Source organism: Biomphalaria glabrata, chromosome 6 (assembly GCF_947242115.1).
Source record: "Biomphalaria glabrata chromosome 6, xgBioGlab47.1, whole genome shotgun sequence".
Classification (NCBI taxonomy): Eukaryota; Metazoa; Mollusca; class Gastropoda; family Planorbidae; genus Biomphalaria; species Biomphalaria glabrata.
Genome location: NC_074716.1, coordinates 52,172,487 through 52,194,041, shown reverse-complemented (window position 1 = coordinate 52,194,041; position 21,555 = coordinate 52,172,487). Strand labels below are relative to the sequence as shown.

The following is a 21,555-nucleotide window of genomic DNA, read 5'->3' as shown; positions in this document are numbered from 1 at the left end:
TTTTTCGTAATAAAATTTTTTTAGCAAGTGTGACAAGGTACGAATTTGTCACATGACCAGGGGAGATAATAAAAGTAATGATTGAAAGATAAAAATGATTGTTTGCAGACGATATTTCGACTTACTTCTACAAGGTCGACTAAACTTTGTGTACTACTGATCTGACATTTTTATAACCAGGTCAAACTACAGTAGTCTAGTAGTAGTACAGTTTATGTTTACTTTCGATGTGGAAATGGTAGACTTAGTAGCCGAACGCTAGGGTGATACTTACTTACTTACTTAGACTTAGGTCCTCCCGCGCCGTTCGGCGCATTGGGCGGCAAGCTGTCTCCATAATCTGTCACTGGCAATGTCTGAAGCCTCCTCCCATCTGGTGTCCACTGTTCTGAGGTCCTCCATGAAGGTGTGTCGCCAGGTAATACGAGGACGTCCCTGTTTGCGCTTTCCTCGTTTTGGCTTCCATGTTATCGCAACTCTTGGTGTGCGTAATTCATTTTGACGTAGAACATGTCCCGCAAACCTCATGCGACGCTCAGTCACAACCTCACTAAGTGTTCGACTCCCAGTTCGGCATATGATTTCCTTGTTTGAGATCCGGTCTGTGTAACTGACTCCCAAAATCCGTCTCAGCCATCTCTGTTGAGCCACATTTAGGGTGATACATGTTTCATTAATGACATGATATTGTTACGATTCTCTCTCCTAATCAGGCCTTCTGTAAACACTGCTAAACATAACACAACATATCAACACATCAAGAACTTGACAACAAGGCTCCAAATAATCTGGTACTTTAATAAGGGTCAAATCAAACAGCCAATATGACACAATTGGCAACACAATCAACTACTACAACGTTAGACTGGATATCACTGTACTAACACTGTCTCTTCCTGGACTCGTACGTTTCACTGGAGGACTGCACCAGGACCGACTTCATGGCTGACTAACAATCCCGTTCTCAACGCTCTCGGTCTGGAACTACCCTTTTTATACACACCGTGTCTCTGGTCAGCGCAGGCTTATGATCAGATGACCATAACACCGGCGCTATTCACGTGCAAAGTTCATGCCAGTACTGTCCCTTGCCTTTCAATATAGCACGCTAAGCTGTATTACTGGCCTGTGTCACATATGTCAGCTGATCACACACAGTTAACCCTTTTGCGTCGCGAATAGGGTTATAACAATATATTATAGTTGGCTTCTTTCAGTCATGCAAAAGCTATGGCTCATCTCATAAACATTTAAATCCCCTTTCAGAGATCAGGTAGTTTATAGTTTGATTTTTACTATAAATAACCACATACAATAAAGTATAAGATACAATATTTAAAAGAATTTTTATAACCCTATTGTAGGTTCAGCTGACATCGCCCTGGTGACACCGACCCTAGTAACGCCACTGGCGTATCGAGTCAATAAATACGCCAACGGGGTAGTATGGATGAGCTGTCTAGAGCTACTCCAAGCAGATTTAATCATCAATATTTACATTGACAAAGAAAGTAACATCAACTCTATCCCCGTATCTCACCAAATGATAAGCAGACCTTATCATGGTAACAATTACATAATTACGCCAGCAACCTTTCTGTCATCTGCCTACACAGATAAAACAGAATGAATAGATTACACCGATTGGCTGAAAGATAGTAGAAGTTTGATATACGGTGCTAGTACGCTAAGTAATAACTTGGCTTTTTGTCTTTCGAGTCTAGTGAGACAAAGAGGTCATGGTGACAGAAGAAATTCATCCATCCCAGTGGCGCTACAGTTCATAGAGGGGACCTGGTCTGCTTTAGCACATCTCTCCGTTCTGATCTATCTTGGACTTTACGTCTCCATGCCTGGACTTTTAGATGTTGTAGATCTGTCTCTACGTCATCAAGCCACCGTATTCGTGATCTGCCAAGGGGGCGTCTGCCTTTTGGTTTTTTGCCTGTGAACAATCTTTGCTCATCTGTTCTCTGGCATTCTTTCCACAGGTGACCTGCTCAACGTAATCTGTTCCATTTTATTTTCATCACTATGGAGGGGTCACTTCATAGAGCTGGTCTATTTCTTGGTTGGTGCAAGTCCTCCATCCAGTTGCCTCATGTATGACACCAGACATTTTTCTGAGTGAAAATCACTAGCAAGTGTTCTAAATTAATTTCACTTTTTTTTTTCATACTTGCTCAAAACGAACATTGACTAACTGAAATTTTGCTGTTCGTTTAATACAACAAGACAAACATAACAAGAAACATATAAACATTGTTAAGAAAGACAACTCCTCCTTTACCCAGCTCTCTAACCTCTGTAAGAACATTCTTTACCCCACCCCAAATACCCCTCCCCCTCAAAAATAAACCCTAGTTAAGCGCATGAGCCAATGTATAAATCTACTCAGATTATATATAACCCCATAGACCCAGACTTAGACGGTGAGTAAACTGTAATTCTATTATTTATTTAACTCTTTAATGGTAAATACATGCGGGGATACCCGCTGACGTTTGTGTGTGTGTTCAAGATATAAGACTGTCTTGAACTCCAGACCAAATTTAATCTTAAAAATCATAACGGTGAAACCAAAGTTTTCCCTGTGTTTGCCGATAAGTTAGTAATTCTTTTCCAAAGTATACATAAAATGTCCAAATTCTTGAAAGCCTTTTTCGAGATCCGTGTCCAGTTACAAGGTTCCGGGTTCTGTCCAAGATTTGCTGATGAAGAATTTGCAAGCTGAATAGATGGGGGGAGAGGAAACTTCAGGGATGCATCTATCTATTAAAAAACACAACAGGTTCCCGATAATTTGAACTCTAGTAAGTAAAATAAAGTCTTATCTGATCTTATATATTACAGACGTTACTTCAAGAAAGAAGATAATTACGTCCTACGCATTTCAGGTGTCAATCTAGTCATGCATGTTAATCAATGACTTAAACTCTGCTAATATATGTAGGTCACAGCTAGGACTGCGCAGCCACGGGAAATACTGCTTTTCTCACTAATCTTTGGACTCGAAGACTAGCCTTATTATTATTAAACTCTGCTAAGACGTTGGCTTTCCTGGCTGATTCAGGCAACCCATTCCATTCTTTATTGGAAGAAGGAGCACTTGTAAGAGATTGTTCTGGTGTATGAACAGCAACTGTTTCCTCCCTATTCTTTTAGATGCATTGCAGCACCGAGGTTTTCTCCATGGGGCGCATTCCTGGAAAGGGAACATTGGTTGACCATGTGTCATGGTCCCTCTCTCGACCATGTTGGTGTGATTTGAAAGAAGGCTGTGTTGTTTCTTTGGCACCAGGGCTGGTCTTAGGCATAGGCAAACAAGGCAGCCGCCTAGGGCCTCCGATTGAAGGCGCCTCACACAGCACACAAACATTTTTTAGTGAAAAACATTGCAAATCATGGATCAAATCTCAAACATTGCGAATCATGGATCAAATCTCAAACATTGCAAATCATGGATCAAATCTCAAATATTGCAAATCATGGATCAAATTTCAAACATTGCAAATCATGGATCAAATCTCTAACATTGCAAATCATGGATCAAATCTCAAACATTGCAAATCATGGATCAAATCTCTAACATTGCAAATCATGGATCAAATCTCTAACATTGCAAATCATGGATCAAATCTCAAACATTGCAAATCATGGATCAAATTTCAAACATATCAAAACTCGATGGCTGTATGTCTACTAGCCTAGCTCTGTCTCTATCATGATTCAAGTTTTTTTCGCGAATGTTTAGATCTATTTGTCAGACTGCATATGTTAGAAGACCATTGTTTCTTCCTTTTGGTGAAATGTCGAAACGTTATTTCTAGTCTGGTGATCATGAATCGTCTGTGAAGCACATTGATGTTATCGACGCTATTTGAATTTAGCTTATTGGTTGATTTACATACACATATAGATACCGGAAGGTTTTTAATTTATTGCATATTTTTCGGTCTTAATTTTTTGGTTTTCTATTTTATTTGGGGGCCACCCTATTCACTTCGCATAGGACCTCCAGTTACCAAAGGCCGGCCCTGTTGGCACCAACTCAGTTGCAGGGACTGCCTGTGGGAATATCATAGTTAAACGTGTAAACTCGTACCGCCCACAAATAAAATATTTGCAATTAAATTTACACGCCAGTAATAGTTAAAAAGTGCTAATATTTTTATTGAAGGAAATCGATTTATTGTAGGTCGCTATGACATGATTTTAAGAAGAAAAAAACATGAGACCATTATACGTTAGACCATTTTACATTAGACCACTGTACATTAGACCATTATACATGAGATCATTATACATTAGACCAGTTTACATTAAACCATTAAACATTAGACCAGTATACATTAGACTATTGTACATTAGACGATTGTACATTAGACCAGTCTAAATAAGACCATTAAACATGTGTGGGCTTGTCAAATGTAAAGTAAGGATTGCCCAAACTGTCAAAATCAGCGTATGACACGAATGGAGGAGCTGGAAGGCCTAGTGACGTCTCATACACTGGACACTGGTACAGCTCACACGGGGACTGCGACCAGGCGTAGCGCAAGCCATTGATTTTCGTTCCGGCGCTGCAGACGTCCGATTTGAGGGTAACTGTGGTCGGCGTGTGGGCCACTATAGTGGTAGCCACCCAGTTACCAGCTGTGGTACACTGCACCTGTAAAGATGAAAAATTCTGAGACTACAGTCTGGAAAATTTAAATTGCAAATGATTTTTTATATTGCATTGGACCAAAGATTTAAATAGTTGTTTTTTGTTCAAGTCTCCTTACAAGTGAAAACATTTTCTATTTCAGCTCAATGTAATCACTAAAACATGTCTATTTTTGGCAGGACAAGTTGGTATAAGTTGGTATGTTAGACTGTCCGGTAATGGAGTTGACATCGCTCAGATAAAATTAGAATCGGATGGGCTCGAAGTAATACAAAAAAATAGGAACGCTATTTCACTCTCAGTAGAAAATAAACGTCTGCTGTTAGAAATGTGTTCTTATCTTATATACTACAGACGTTACTTGAAAAAAAAAAAAAAGAAGATGATTACGTCTTATCTTATAAAATACAGACGTTACTTCAAAAAAGAAGATGATTATGTCCTAGGCGTCATGCACTTAGTCATGCATATTAAACAATGACCTAAATTCAGCTAAGTCGCTGGTTTTCCTGGCTAGCTCAGGCAACCCATTCCATGCTCTAATAGCACTAGGGAAGAAGGAGCACTTGTACAAATTTGTCCTAGCATATGAAATGAGGATTTTGCCTTTATCTGTGTGTCTTTCTGAGTATTTTTATTTTGTATTTGATGATTATGCTTTAGCGTTTTATGTATTATTACCAGCGCTTTTTTTGTGACGGTACGCACCGGTACGGCGTACCGGCACCTTTTTCAATGTGGGGAAAAATTATTATTTTTCTTGTATTTTAATGTTTATTATTTATTCATTGGTAATTAAAAGTTAGGCAAATTATCAATGAGTACTGGCACCTATTGTTTTTTTACTACTACTTTACTACTTTACTTTTGACTCTTCTATTGCTATTTATGGACTATTTATACTAATATTACGATTTTTTTATGAGGCCTAGCCTCAAGGCCAGACAACTGAGTCAGAATGGAAAAGTTTAGGTGGATATAAAGATTCCCCCTACTCGGCTAAAACGAATACACATTGGGCTGAATATAAACTAGAACTGTGCACTACAACTAACACAATTCACCAAGAGCTCGTGAGTGTGAGGCGAGAAATGTCTGGGACGTCAAGTTATTACGTCACGCAGGCCGTGTTGACCTGTCACACACATGAGCCAACGTACACAAATAGTCAAGTACTATGTCGCATTGGTGAACGGGGTCGCTTTTAGCAAAGCCTTCGCTCTATTTTGGGTCGACCACGCTCATAGAATTTAAAGGGATATAATGCATAAAACATTACTAGGTATAGATTGGCGGGGTTATCTCCCGTTTCACCCGTTTCAATCTAAGAACGCAGCAAAGGCGTGAGAGAAAGGAAAAAAAAAAAAGAAAAATATAACATAATACTTTAATTTAAAATGAAAAACGTATATAAGAGAAAGAACCACACAATTGCTGGCACATTTTCTCAATACTGCAAGATTTGTCTTCCCTTCTCTATGTAAAACAAATTTAATTAGCTAACACTAAGCAATGAAATAATTGTTTAATTTTTCGATTGATTCGTGTTATGTCATCGACAATGAATAATTGTAGAAAGTTTCAACTTAATTCGAGAATGTGAAGTAGGGAATATAATGTGTTCAAGATTTGTACCAGACAGACAGAGTTGATTTAGACTTTGTAAGAAACCGAATTTCTGGCAAAGTTTTTATCACAGACCTTCAGGTTTGGTAGATTAACACTAAATGTGTGTCTGCTAGCATATAGGTCTAGCTACAACAGAGTGGGTGGTGTTACCTTTGACTGGCAGTAGTGAGGACCTAGATCTACACTCTTTAACCTTAGAAACGAGACGTTTCTTTCTGCGGGTGTATAGGGTTAAATGAGCTTATCTTAGCCTGTATTTAGCTCTTCAGGGTTAGAGGTCTTTTCAACTCTTACCTCGAATCCGTCGTTGACGCGGACCTCTATCGTCCAGACGCTTCCGTAATCCACAAGTAGACCAGCAGACGTGAGACTAGAGCCAGTGGGTAGTGGCCCTTGAAATATGCCGCTTTGTTGATACGCGACTGACATGGCCGCAATCCTGAGCCTGGTTCCAATTTCTTTCTTATGTCTTGGGTGAATTCTGGCATTCGAGATAAAAATTTGTGTTCAAATTTTGTTACATTTGATCTAACACAACAAGTGTGCGTGTGAGGTGGGGAAAAAAAAGGGGGGTGGGGGATTATATGCTATGTTTCAAAAGAAAAACAGGTGTGAAGCTAAGGGCTTAAACAGTGAATGATGAATACATATTGGATATTTAATCAGAGGCGTAATTATGAATTTTCCATCATTTGAGGGCCCGGGGGGCGGGCTTGACCACTTTGGGGGCACCTGCATTTTGCGTGATATTTAATATTTAATGTAAAAAAAAAAAAAACACTCATTAAGGGGCCCACCACAGGTGGGGGCTCGGGGTGATTTTCAAATTGTCCCCTCTGCTTCCCCCACCCTAGCTACGCCACTGTATTTAATGCAGCACTATGGACCAAATTTTAATCTTATAAAATAAAAATATTACATCAAGGAGAAAAATTGAAGATAATTACATCCTACATATTTCATGTGTCAATCTGGTCATACATGTTAGTCAGTGACAAACTCTGTCAAGTCGTTGATTTTCCTGGCTCATCCAGGCAACACATTCCATGCTCTACAGGCACTAGGAAAGAAGAAGCACTTGTATAACTTTGTCTTTGCATATGGAATAAGAAATGTGCCTTTATCTTTGTGTCTTTCTGAGTAGCTTTTGTTTTTACATTTGTGGTCTATGGTTTAGTGTTTTATGTATTATAGCTACTTTACATTTTATTGTTCTATCCTGAAGTGTCTCTAAATGTAATAATTTGACTAATATCTTCAAGAAATAGGACAGCTGCACACCTGACTATCTACACTACTTTAGGACAGCCAAATAAAAAGTAAAGTAAGTTGCTAGATTGACACATGAAATGCTTTGGGCGTAAATATCTTCTTTATTTAAATAAAGTCTGTAATACATAAGTTAATAGTAGGCCTACATAACGTTTATATATCTTATATATCTATGTCCTGAACAGCCATTGGTTGGACTAGAGTCACGAGGCACATTTTTAAACTGCATACTCACGGGTCATAGGTCGAATTGAAATCTGGCAAGTCGATAGTGACAGCCATGAAGACACTTGGCATGTCTGGATTGGGAACATAACCTCTGTCTGCCGTCTGGTGCCAACGGATGTCAGAAAATCCTTCTTTGGGTCCATTTCGAAGATACGGTGCCAACTAGAAAAAAAAATGGTATTCATAAATTTGTTTAAACTTATAACATTCAAAGTGTAAAATTTTAATTTTTTTTTAATTCTTAATTCAAAACTTCTAAATAATCAACAATAATGTAGTTTGCATTCTGAATCTAATCTTCAGGTTCCATGAGTGCTCCGTAAGCTTTTAACAGCATGTCCTAACATGTGCTCAACACAAAAATATGTATTACTGATCCTCTGATATGCATCCTCTGTTTGGGACCCCTCAACTCAAGAAAACATTAAGAAACTGGAACAGACACAAGATAGAGCAGTGAGATTCATAACAAACCAATATTCACATTTGACTAGAGTAACACCTCTAGTAAAATCACTAAATTTAGAAAGCCTTCAGGACAGAAGGCTCAAAAGTAAAGTAGCAATTATACATAAAACACTGAACCATAATCTTCAAATACAAAAACAAAATTTAATAAAATACTCTGAAAGACACAAAGATAAAGGCACGTTCCTCGTCCCATATGCTAGGACAAATTTGTACAAATACTCCTTCTTCCCTAGTGCTATTAGAGTTCGGTAAATAGGTGAACTTTTGACTCAAAGACAATGACGCGAGAAGTAAATACAAAACTAGGAATTGAGGAAGAAAAGCGAAATGGACGTAGAGATTTAGCTTGACGACATTCGACAGTTCCCTTCGTTATTATTAAACGTCTTGTTCAACATTCGCTATCAGCGTCGACTATCTTCTATTGTTGGCCTTTCGACTGTACTATACCATTACGTTATTTGAGAGTTACCTCCGTTTATTTTGTTTGCATAAAACACTTCACGGAATCGCTGAACACCCTCCAGAATAAAGCTCTACAGTCACATGAAAAAGTGCTCTACCAGATGAACCGTAGTCGTTCTACGACTGAAGGAGGTCAATATATACATATCTGTTCTATGTTTTACAAAATAATTGTGCGCATAGCGTCGTGCTATTTACCTGGACAAATCCAAACGGGAACGAGGCACTTGTTTGACCGTTTGAAAACTTGTTGAAATTTTTCCGCCAGTCTTTGATCATAGTCGGGAATGTACAGTTGTAGATTGGCATCCTAACACCCCATGCGTCGGACTCCCCTGAAGAAGAGATACGCCTTTGGTGAGACATCAATTCAAATTCCTTTGCTCGGTTGACGGACAAAGTATTATCAGTTTTAAAACATTTCTAGAGTCTGAGAACCATTCTTATAGCGGGCCCAGGGCCGGATGACTTCGCGCTAACTATATGACACGATCCAACCGTAGTAGTGGTACTAACCATTGTGGAACCTTCAGATGGGACTTGGGTCAAGGCCAATATGACCTGTAACGTGGCAATGAGCTATTGTACCAGACAGACAGACAATGACCACAGGTTTCCACGTCACAGGTCAGTGTTAAGGCCTGCTATGACGATTGGTCTCTCTTGAGCTATGCAATTTTAAATATATCTTATTAGCGTGTGTGTGCGTGTACATTTTAAAACGTCGTCTTCTTTTATGAAAGTTAATATCTTGTTTGTGGATGTGTTGATGTCAATGAAACTCTCCTGTGTGAGTGTTTGTGTACTAATACTTCTCATGAAAATATTAAAAACTCTGTATTTTATACATAAGCATCTGGATCTTTGTTTGCAATGCTTTCAGATGAAGTAAATTTAGGTCTTGATATAACATATGTTAAACAAAGGCCCAGATATAACATATATTAAACAAAGGTCCCGATATTACATATGTTAAACAAAGGTCCTGATATAACATATGTTAAACAAAGGTCCCGATATAACATGTTAAACAAAGGTCCCGATATTACATATGTTAAACAAAGGTCCGGATATAACATATGCTAAACAAAGGTCCTGATATAACATATGTTAAACAAAGGTGACACTTTGGGATCATCTTGCTCCAAATATAATGTACTTCTTAAACAAAGGTCACACCTTGGGATCATAATGCCCCAACCCAAATATTATGTAGGCTAAACATTTTGTGAGCTGTGACAAAGTGGCTTAAATCTATCAAGGCGATTGAGTTCGAATCCCGCTCGAGGTGAGCTGTGTACGGAAATCTTCTCACCCCCCCCCCCTTACTCCTCTCCAGAAGGATAAATAGTTGAAAGAAAGATCTGACCTTGGTACCATATAGCTCCATAGAGTGTCATGCCAAGTATTGGATAGATCATAGAATTCCAGACCACAGAGTTGTTCTCAGGCACTGCATTGAATCGGTTACCAAAGTCTGGCTTTGGAAGGTAGCTGAAAACAGAGAAGGAGTCAATATTTTTATATGCTTATATACGCTGCATCTCTTTCAATTGACAAGGAGCAGCGTGGCTTATCCGTGTAGCAAAGAAGGGACACAGGCAGCAACGTAGGGACCCAGGTAACAACGAAGGGACCCATGTAGCAATGGAGGGACCCATGTAGCAAAGGAGGGACACAGGTAGCAACGGAGGGACCCAGGTAGCAGCAGAAAGATAGGTTGACTTAACTCTTTCTCTCCTAACCGACGATACAAATGTTGATTCCATCAGAATGTGGTAAATAATTACGGAGAGAAAGAGTTAAATCTCTTTGTGAAGTAGATGAATGAAGAATTTACCTTAATTAGTTTGGATCAGTCATTGTAATTAATTGTAATAGATCTAGACTTCTAGACCAACAATAATAGACCTTTGCGATTAGAAATATTTGTACCAATTGTTTTTCTTTAACACAGTTTAATTTTTTTATACCTTTCACTTGTCTGGACCCGTTGGGAAAGGGGAGGGAAGAAGGGAAGTATTTGTGTAAATGTTACCGTGAAAGCTTTTTAAATGTGTTTTATTTAAAAACAAAAAGATTTTACCAGTGGAATTCGAGCTCGAGGGCCCAAGCCTCCTGAAGTCAATACACTAACCACTGTGCCAACGAAGTGCTGATGAAAAAGGAGGTTTCAAAGCTATTTGTTGTTGGTTTCAAACTATTTAGCGATGCCTCTACACAAAGGGGGTTTATTCAGCTTATACCGCCAAATCAATAAAGTACAATTTCTTTCCTTTGTTCCATACCAAACAAAATAATTAATCACCAAAAATTAAGTAGCTAATTGCTTGCTTTTTTAAAAATTATTTATTCTTTGTCAGGTACAAGAAATAGCTGCAAAATTTCAACTTGATGCGAGATTTGGTGTGGGAGAAATAACCTGTACAAAAACTGTACCTGACAGACAGAAAGACTTGATATAAGTTTTAACATTCCGAGATACTTGCCTGCCTAGAACTCCAGCATTAGGGAAGTAATCAGTGACCCCACAGGTGGCCAAAGCTTCAGGGGAGGACCAAGCCTTAATAGGAGTGCCTCCCCAGTTGGTGGAGATCAGTCCGATGGGGTAGTTCCTGGCAAGGTGAACCTCCTTACCGAATAGCCAACAGACCGCGGAGAAGTAACTCCAGTCCCAGTGTCCCACAGTGTCTGGGGAAGACAAAATACAAACTTTCAATCACAAAGATTATTTATGAAATTTAGCCAAAATGAGAAGTTTAGCAAAAATGAGATGTTTAGGAAAAAAGAGATGTTTAGGAAAAATGAGATGTTTAGGAAAAGTGAGATGTTTAGGAAAAATGAGAAGTTTAGGAAAAATGAGATGTTTAGGAAAAATGAGATGTTTAGGAAAAATGAGATGTTTAGGAAAAATGAGATGTTTAGGAAAAATGAGATGTTTAGCAAAAATGAGATGTTTAGGAAAAATGAGATGTTTAGGAAAAATGAGATGTTTAGGAAAAATGAGATGTTTAGGAAAAATGAGATGTTTAGGAAAAATGAGATGTTTAGCAAAAATGAGATGTTTAGCAAAAATGAGATGTTTAGCAAAAATGAGAAGTTTAGCAAAAATGAGAAGTTTAGCAAAAATGAGATGATTAGGAAAAATGAGAAGTTTAGCAAAAATGAGAAGTTTAGCAAAATGAGATGATTAGGAAAAATGAGAAGTTTAGCAAAAATGAGATGTTTAGGAAAAATGAGATGTTTAGGAAAAATGAGAAGTTTAGCAAAAATGAGAAGTTTAGCAAAAATGAGATGATTAGGAAAAATGAGAAGTTTAGCAAAAATGAGAAGTTTAGGAAAAATTAAAACAACGTTGCTAAAACAAAAGCTGCCATTGAGTATTTGAGAACAATCTCACTATTAGTAAAAATCAGGGCCGGTCTTAAGTAATTAAAGACCCTGAATAAAACAGTGAACAGTGCATTAGGTTTCCCCAAAGGAAGTAGAAAAAAAAAAAAAAAAAAAACAGAAAAAAATACGCAATTTTAATTAATTAAAAACCTATATAACAGGTAGATCTAAAAATTTGTTTAAAAAAAAAACAACTAAGTTATAGTAGAGACTTAGAGCTAGGCTGGAAGGCGTAGAGCCATCGAACTTTCTACGTTTGAGATTAAATCAAAGATTCGACATTTTCTATCGCATTTTTTTTTCCTGCAAGGACCCCCATTAACTAGAGATCCTAGGCGGCTACCAAGTTAAGTAGCAGTAATTAAAAAAAAAAACGACATAATAAAATAGTCAGATGCGTAGCTAGGGTGTGGGAGGGAGGGGGAGAATTTTGCAATTCCCCCCGAACCCCCATTTGAGTGTTGTTTTTTACATTAAATATTACGCAAAATGCAGGGGACCCTAAAGAAGTCAAGCCCCCCCCCGTCCCCCAAATGATTGCTATTCTCCTAGCTACGCAGCTGTAGGCAGAAAGACAAAAGACTAAAGACTATTCCTTATATAATAAGCTAGGGCAGGTTCTTTCTCTCATTGTGCTGTTCTAAGTTCTAAAATTAAAAAGCGAATTTATAATTTTATTCTGTAAGTGGCGAAAACATTTGTTGATGTAATTCTGAGTTGTAGTACAGACTTTACCGTTAGCAGGCTTGGACCAATTCTCCTCCAGTTTAATGAGGTCATACTGGGGAGTCGGGGCATCGATCAAATCAATGGTCATCAATCGAATGTTGGGATATTTGTAGGCATTGGCTATCTCGTCTGCAGCTCCTAAGATCTATGGTAAGAAAAAACCAAGAATGACACAATTATAAATACCTAAATTCTCTAAAACCTAAATCGGAGTTTTTATTCTCCCTCCCCCTTTCCACAAACCGCCCATCTCACCCCCTCCCCAGTTTATTTCTTCGCTAACTATACTCGCTTCCTCCCACAACACACACATACCACTACCCCCATTTGTGCCACCACCAGGTTTATAACAATAATTTATTTAGTCATTGCTCTTTAACCAACAAGGGCTTGGTGGCTGAGTGGTAAGGAGCTTGGCTTCCAAACCAAGGGGTCTAGAGTTCAAATCCAGGTGAAGACTGAAAGTTAAGACTTCGGGATGTTCAGGGCGCCCCTGTCTACCCAACTCTAATGGGTACCTGACATACCTTCGGGAAGTAATGGCGGTTGGTCGTTGTGCTGACCACACGAAACCCTCGATAACCGTCATCTGCCCCCACAGTTCAGAAGTTCTGCAAGGGGCGACTTTACTGTTATTGTTATCCAAACAGATAAGTTATCAAAATGTGTTTGCATATTTGTACAAGGATTATATCAACTCACTCTGTCTGTCTGTCCGGTACAAATTTTGAACACGCTATTCAGCCCACTTCCCATTCTCGGATCAATTTAAAATACACAATCCCTATCAAAACATGAATCAATTTTAAAAAATGACCAATTAGTTAATTAGATAGTGGTCATTAATTAATTATGCTTGATATAATAAGGGAAATAACTCTTGCAGTATTGAGGGACATGTTTGTTTTTAATACGTATTTTTTTTATATTTTGTTTGTGATAATTTGTTGACCCAATTAAGTTATTGTCCAGCCACAGGTCCAAGTGTAGGTTCCTACAGAAGTTAGCATTTACAAAGTTTTACAAATTTAACTCTTTGAGAGATCTCACTATTCAATGGATATCATCAAACTTTTGGCCACTACTTGCAGTTAGTGAAAGTCAAAGGGTTAATCTGTTGCAGTTGACCATGTGCCTAATTGGCCTAAATGAGCTACGGCTAAAATTATACAGGAGAAACAATTTAGTCAAGGGTATGAAAATTTGTTTAGCCTGACGTACCATGCTGACTGTCATCTGCATGTTGGACTGTCCAGAACAGATCCACACATCCCCAAAGATGACGTCATTGATGGTCAGCGTGCTACCCGCAGAGTCTACCTTGATGTTCACGGTGACACCAGCGGCGAAGGGGTCAAGGACAAAGTTCCAGACTCCAATGCCGGCGGCTGGTCCTTGACCCGGCTGTACAGTCGTTTCATAGCTGGAGGTCCTCGTAGCCGGCACTGTTACCAGCTGTGGAAAAAAATAATTAAATCCTTTTACTTATTCTATATTATAGCTATATCACAGCCATAAAATACTATCGATTACGACTTATTGAACCACATCGGGACGTGATCGATTTTTTTTTGGTTCTACTAATCAGCTGGATCGATTAACCAGATCCGACTGCACCGAATAAACGGCTAGTCCAGGGGTTCTCAACCTGTGGATCGCGACCCCCTTGGGGGTCGATTAACGATTTGCCAGAGGTCGCCTAATAATATCGAAAATATGGATTGTTATTGTCTGTTCTTCTATTGCTGTATGTGTGTGGGGGGGGGGGGGTCGCGGCAAAGTGGGGGATTGTAAAAAAGGGTCGCCGAGCTTAAAAGGTTGAGAACCGCTGCTAGTCCAATTAACCGGTGGTAAAATAAACCGGATTCGACTGTTTATGGAGTAGTATATTATGTATTATAGGATATAACTGCATTATAATAAATATATATATACTTCTTATCTAATTTAGTCTGCACACAAGAATATATATATATATATATATATATATATATATATATATATATATACCAATATATATATAAATATATATATATATATATATATATATATATATATATATATATTGTTAAAGATGTTGTATGTTTAAGGTATTATTGTATAAGCGTATGACTTTGTAAGATTAAGTTTGCGTCTGTTTGACCTAGACCTATAGTCATAGAAGGCCTGAACACTAGCCTGCAACGTCACAACCTGTGGGCAGTGGAGACTAATATCTCGTTGCCACGTCACAGGTTTGTACAACGTGGCAACGAGCCATTGTCCTACCATGCCCACAGGTTGCGACGTTGGAAGTCAGTGCTCAAGCCTGCTATCAATTAAACTTACCTCAAGGGTGACCTTCTGGCCAACATTAGGAGAAAATCCGAAGATGTTTGCTCTCTGTGGAGCCTTCTGTAAGACCATGTGATCTTGGAAGACTTTGTTAAAAGCGAAGGTTGTTGCTTTCAGATTTTCGACATGCTGATCGTCTGCTGAGGGAAAATAAAAACAATACCACTCAATTTTTGGAAAAAAACTTGGAGTTAAATATTCATATTTCGGAAATCAACTTAATACATGGATTCATTAACGTATAGTCACATCAAGACTCACAAGATACCGGCAAGATCAGCTATAAATGTTAAACCTTACACCAAGTCTCACAAGATACCGGTAAGGTGAGATTTCAATGTTAAACCTTACATCAAGACTCACAAGATACCGGTAAGGTGAGATTTAAATGTCAAACCTTACATCAAGACTCACAAGATACCGGTAAGGTCAGCTTTGAATGTTAAACCTTACATCAAGACTCACGAGATACCGGTAAGGTCAGCTTCGAATGTTCAACCTTACATCAAGACTCACAAGATACCGGTAAGGTGAGCTTCGAATGTTCAACCATCCCTTGCCTCAGCGCAGCAAAGGAAGTTTTGAGTTAAAAAGTTAGAGATTGACACCGCCCTCTTCTATAACACAAAACATAACGCTAATTCTGTGGAATTCTGAGTTTCAAAATTTGGTCTACATTTCTTCCTTTCCAATTTGGTCTTCGGTACTTGTTTTTTTTTTCTTTGGTCTGCATTTCCCTAGTGTTCACGTTAAACTTATACATGACTGTCTAGTCGTATCGCTACGATGGTCCAGAGCTCAAATCCTACCCAGTTTCCATCCCCTGACGTCTTGCAAGAGTTTTATTTCAGAGCGTAATAATCTAAATTTCAGAAGAACGTCCAAAACTTATAAGACAAACAAAATTTCAACACGTCGATACTCAGTCAACACGTCGATACTCAGCCAACACGTCGATACTCAGTCAACACGTCGATACTCAGTCAACACGTCGATACTTAGTCAACACGTCGATACTCAGTCAACACGTCGATACTCAGTCAACACGTCGATACTCAGCTAACACGTCGATACTCAGTCAACACGTCGATACTCAGTCAACACGTCGATACTTAGTCAACACGTCGATACTCAGTCAACACGTCGATACTCAGTCAACACGTCGATATTCAGCCAACACGTCGATACTCAGTCAACACGTCGATACTCAGTCAACACGTCGATACTCAGTCAACACGTCGATACTCAGTCAACACGTCGATACTCAGTCAACACGTCGATACTCAGTCAACACGTCGATACTCAGTCAACACGTAGACACTCAGTCAACTCGTCGATACTCAGTCAACACGTCGATACTCAGTCAACACGTCGATACTCAGTCAACACGTCGATACTCAGTCAACACGTCGATACTCAGCCAACACGTCGATACTCAGTCAACACGTCGATACTCAGTCAACACGTCGATACCCAGTCAACACGTCGATACTCAGCCAACACGTCGATACTCAGTCAACACGTCGATACTCAGCCAACACGTCGATACTCAGTCAACACGTCGATACTCAGCCAACTCGTCGATACTCAGTCAACACGTCGATACTCAGTCAACACGTCGATACTCAGCCAACACGTCGATACTCAGCCAACACGTCGATACTCAGTCAACACGTCGATACTCAGCCAACACGTCGATACTCAGTCAACACGTCGATACTCAGTCAACACGTCGATACTCAGTCAACACGTCGATACTCAGCCAACACGTCGATACTCAGTCAACACGTCGATACTCAGTCAACACTGATTTCTCATATTTCATTGTCAATAAATAGAGCATGGAAAACAAGCCAGCCATTTAGTCTATTAACGGGAAAAAAAGGAAATCAAACAAAGTGTGTATCGTCTGGTCAGAAAGGTTAGCTAAACGAGATAAAGTGTACCAGTTAAAGAAGTCAATCACAAAAAGTCTTGCTAAACTCTAAAACCGATGTAATGTGTACTATGATTAAGCGCTCAAACTAGACCTAGATCTATACACATCTTCTTCAGACTGCACAGCTGTTTGTGTTAACAAAATAAAATCGAAAGAAATCTTTTCAAAATCCCTTTAAGAGCCAGAAAATATACCTAGATACATAAAACCAAAAAAGTGCTAATGAATTTGTGAGGTAGGCGAAAAACTATTAAGCATTGCAATTATTTGCAATAAATAAAAAATAATGACTACACTTAAAAAAAATTATTTGCAATAAATAAAAAATAATGACTTCACTTAGAAAAAATATTTGCAATAAATAAAAAATAATGACTTCACTTAGAAAAAATATTTGCAATAAATGAAAGTAATGACTTCACTTAGAAAAAAATATTTGCAATAAATGATAATAATGACTTCACTTAGAAAAAATATTTGCAATAAATGAAAATAATGACTTCACTTAGAAAAAATATTTGCAATAAATAAAAAATAATGACTTCACTTAGAAAAAATATTTGCAATAAATAAAAAATAATGACTTCACTTAGAAAAAATATTTGCAATAAATAAAAAATAATGACTTCACTTAGAAAAAATATTTGCAATAAATAAAAAATAATGACTTCACTTAGAAAAAATATTTGCAATAAATGAAAAATAATGACTTCACTTAGAAAAAATATTTGCAATAAATGAAAAATAATGACTTCACTTAGAAAAAATATTTGCAATAAATAAAAAATAATGACTTCACTTAGAAAAAATATTTGCAATAAATAAAAAATAATGACTTCACTTAGAAAAAATATTTGCAATAAATGAAAAATAATGACTTCACTTAGAAAAAATATTTGCAATAAATAAAAAATAATGACTTCACTTAGAAAAAATATTTGCAATAAATGAAAAATAATGACTTCACTTAGAAAAAATATTTGCAATAAATAAAAAATAATGACTTCACTTAGAAAAAATATTTGCAATAAATGAAAAATAATGACTTCACTTAGAAAAAATATTTGCAATAAATGAAAAATAATGACTTCACTTAGAAAAAATATTTGCAATAAATGAAAAATAATGACTTCACTTAGAAAAAATATTTGCAATAAATAAAAAATAATGACTTCACTTAGAAAAAATATTTGCAATAAATGAAAAATAATGACTTCACTTAGAAAAAATATTTGCAATAAATGAAAAATAATGACTTCACTTAGAAAAAATATTTGCAATAAATAAAAAATAATGACTTCACTTAGAAAAAATATTTGCAATAAATGAAAAATAATGACTTCACTTAGAAAAAATATTTGCAATAAATAAAAAATAATGACTTCACTTAGAAAAAATATTTGCAATAAATGAAAAATAATGACTTCACTTAGAAAAAATATTTGCAATAAATGAAAATAATGACTTCACTTAGAAAAAATATTTGCAATAAATAAAAAATAATGACTTCACTTAGAAAAAATATTTGCAATAAATAAAAAATAATGACTTCACTTAGAAAAAATATTTGCAATAAATAAAAAATAATGACTTCACTTAGAAAAAATATTTGCAATAAATAAAAAATAATGACTTCACTTAGAAAAAATATTTGCAATAAATGAAAAATAATGACTTCACTTAGAAAAAATATTTGCAATAAATAAAAAATAATGACTTCACTTAGAAAAAATATTTGCAATAAATAAAAAATAATGACTTCACTTAGAAAAAATATTTGCAATAAATGAAAAATAATGACTTCACTTAGAAAAAATATTTGCAATAAATGAAAAATAATGACTTCACTTAGAAAAAATATTTGCAATAAATGAAAAATAATGACTTCACTTAGAAAAAATATTTGCAATAAATGAAAATAATGACTTCACTTAGAAAAAATATTTGCAATAAATAAAAAATAATGACTTCACTTAGAAAAAATATTTGCAATAAATAAAAAATAATGACTTCACTTAGAAAAAATATTTGCAATAAATAAAAAATAATGACTTCACTTAGAAAAAATATTTGCAATAAATGAAAAATAATGACTTCACTTAGAAAAAATATTTGCAATAAATGAAAATAATGACTTCACTTAGAAAAAATATTTGCAATAAATAAAAAATAATGACTTCACTTAGAAAAAATATTTGCAATAAATGAAAATAATGACTTCACTTAGAAAAAATATTTGCAATAAATAAAAAATAATGACTTCACTTAGAAAAAATATTTGCAATAAATGAAAAATAATGACTTCACTTAGAAAAAATATTTGCAATAAATAAAAAATAATGACTTCACTTAGAAAAAATATTTGCAATAAATGAAAGTAATGACTTCACTTAGAAAAAAATATTTGCAATAAATGATAATAATGACTTCACTTAGAAAAAATATTTGCAATAAATGAAAATAATGACTTCACTTAGAAAAAATATTTGCAATAAATAAAAAATAATGACTTCACTTAGAAAAAATATTTGCAATAAATGAAAGTAATGACTACACTTTAAAAAAAAATATTTGCAATAAATGAAAGTAAAGACTACACTTAAAAAAATATTTGCAATAAATGAAAGTAAAGACTACACTTAAAAAAAAAAAATATTTTGCAATAAATGAAAGTAATGACTACACTTTAAAAAAAAAATATTTGCAATAAATGAAAGTAATGACTACACTTTAAAAAAAAATTTGCAATAAATGAAAGTAATGACTACACTTAAAAAAAAAAATATTTTGCAATAAATGAAAGTAATGACTTCACTTAGAAAAAATATTTGCAATAAATGAAAGTAAAGACTACACTTAAAAAAATATTTGCAATAAATGAAAGTAAAGACTTCACTTAGAAAAAATATTTGCAATAAATGAAAATAATGACTTCACTTAGAAAAAATATTTGCAATAAATGAAAGTAAAGACTACACTTAAAAAAATATTTGCAATAAATGAAAGTAAAGACTACACTTTTAAAAAAATATTTGCAATAAATGAAAGTAAAGACTACACTTTTAAAAAAATATTTGCAATAAATGAAAGTAAAGACTACACTTTTAAAAAAATATTTGCAATAAATGAAAGTAAAGACTACACTTTTAAAAAAATATTTGCAATAAATGAAAGTAAAGACTACACTTTTAAAAAAATATTTGCAATAAATGAAAGTAAAGACTACACTTTTAAAAAAATATTTGCAATAAATGAAAGTAAAGACTACACTTTTAAAAAAATATACTTTTGTCCTGTACGCTCATGTGTCGAATGTTAGCAGCTCGCGATGCTACAGCCAGCACGCACAGAACTCCTAGATACCGATACATGTTAACTCCTGGCATGAAAACATTGAAAAGTCTGGCCAGTGTTGACACTTAATATAGGCCTCCAATGTTTTGACAATATTAAATGGCCCCTGATCCATTGGATACCAAAAATAAATTCACCCCTTTTTTAACGTGTCCATGTAATTATCGGCATCTAAGATAAGTCTGTGATAAGTATACGATAATTAGAAAGTGTTATATTGGCGACCCAGCTATTATCAGACGATCACAAGCTCTTGTCAACTTTGATTGTTACCAACTTTCTATCTTAGGCCTATATGTTTTGAACCTGGAAATTGTTACATTTTAGAAATTTAATAGATCGATTTGAGTTCGATTTTTCAGCGGATGACAAAAGTGCATCGTGGCGATACGACCAGATAGTCATGTATAAGTAACACGCGAACACTGGGGAAACTAGATGCACACAGGATATGAAGACCAGAGTATACAAAAAACAAGTACTGCAGACAAAATGGATAAGAAGCACTACAGACCAAAGGGGAAAAGAAGTGCCGGTACTGCAGAACAAATTTATTTTAAAAAATGCTGAACTTTATTTTCCAGCGGATGGCGTGGAAACTGTCGAGTTTTTTCTTTCATTGGCAAAGTTCAAGATGAATACCTCTCTCTGCCTTCTTCTCTCTCTCTCTCTCTCCCCTTCTCAGTCCCTCCTCTCTCCCACCTCTGTCCCCTTCTTTTCTCCTCCTTATATTTCTCTCTCCTCTCTTCCCTTCTCAGTCCCTCCTCTCTCCCACCTCTGTCCCCTTCTTTTCTCCTCCTTATATTTCTCTCTCTCTCTCTCCCCTCCCTTCTCAGTCCCTCCTCTCTCCCTCTGTGTGCCCTTCTTTTCTCCTCTTTATATTTCTCTCTCTCTCTCTCTCTCCCTTCCCTTCTCAGTCCCTCCTCTCTCCCACCTCTGTCCCCTTCTTTTCTCCTCTTTATATTTCTCTCTCACTCCCTCTCTCTCTTCCCTTCTCAGTTCCTCCTCTCTACCACCTCTTTCCCTTTCTTTTCTCCTCTTTATATTTCTCTCTCTCTCTCCTCTCTCTCTT

General features: G+C 36.2%; 1 protein-coding gene across 1 annotated transcript; it reads right to left on the bottom strand.

The window, feature by feature from the left end:
- Positions 1–4,152: 4,152 nt before the first annotated feature.
- LOC106061322 (sialate O-acetylesterase-like) lies at positions 4,153–20,576 on the bottom strand. Its single transcript, XM_056033559.1, has 10 exons — positions 20,416–20,576; positions 15,185–15,330; positions 14,078–14,311; positions 12,863–13,001; positions 11,224–11,425; positions 10,104–10,228; positions 8,933–9,069; positions 7,806–7,960; positions 6,593–6,779; positions 4,153–4,672 (listed from the first exon to the last, which is right to left on the bottom strand). The coding sequence occupies exons 1-10, from the start codon at positions 20,513–20,515 to the stop codon at positions 4,406–4,408; spliced, it is 1,692 nt and encodes a 563-aa protein (XP_055889534.1). The 5' UTR covers positions 20,516–20,576; the 3' UTR covers positions 4,153–4,405.
- Between the last annotated feature and the right edge of the window lie 979 nt (positions 20,577–21,555).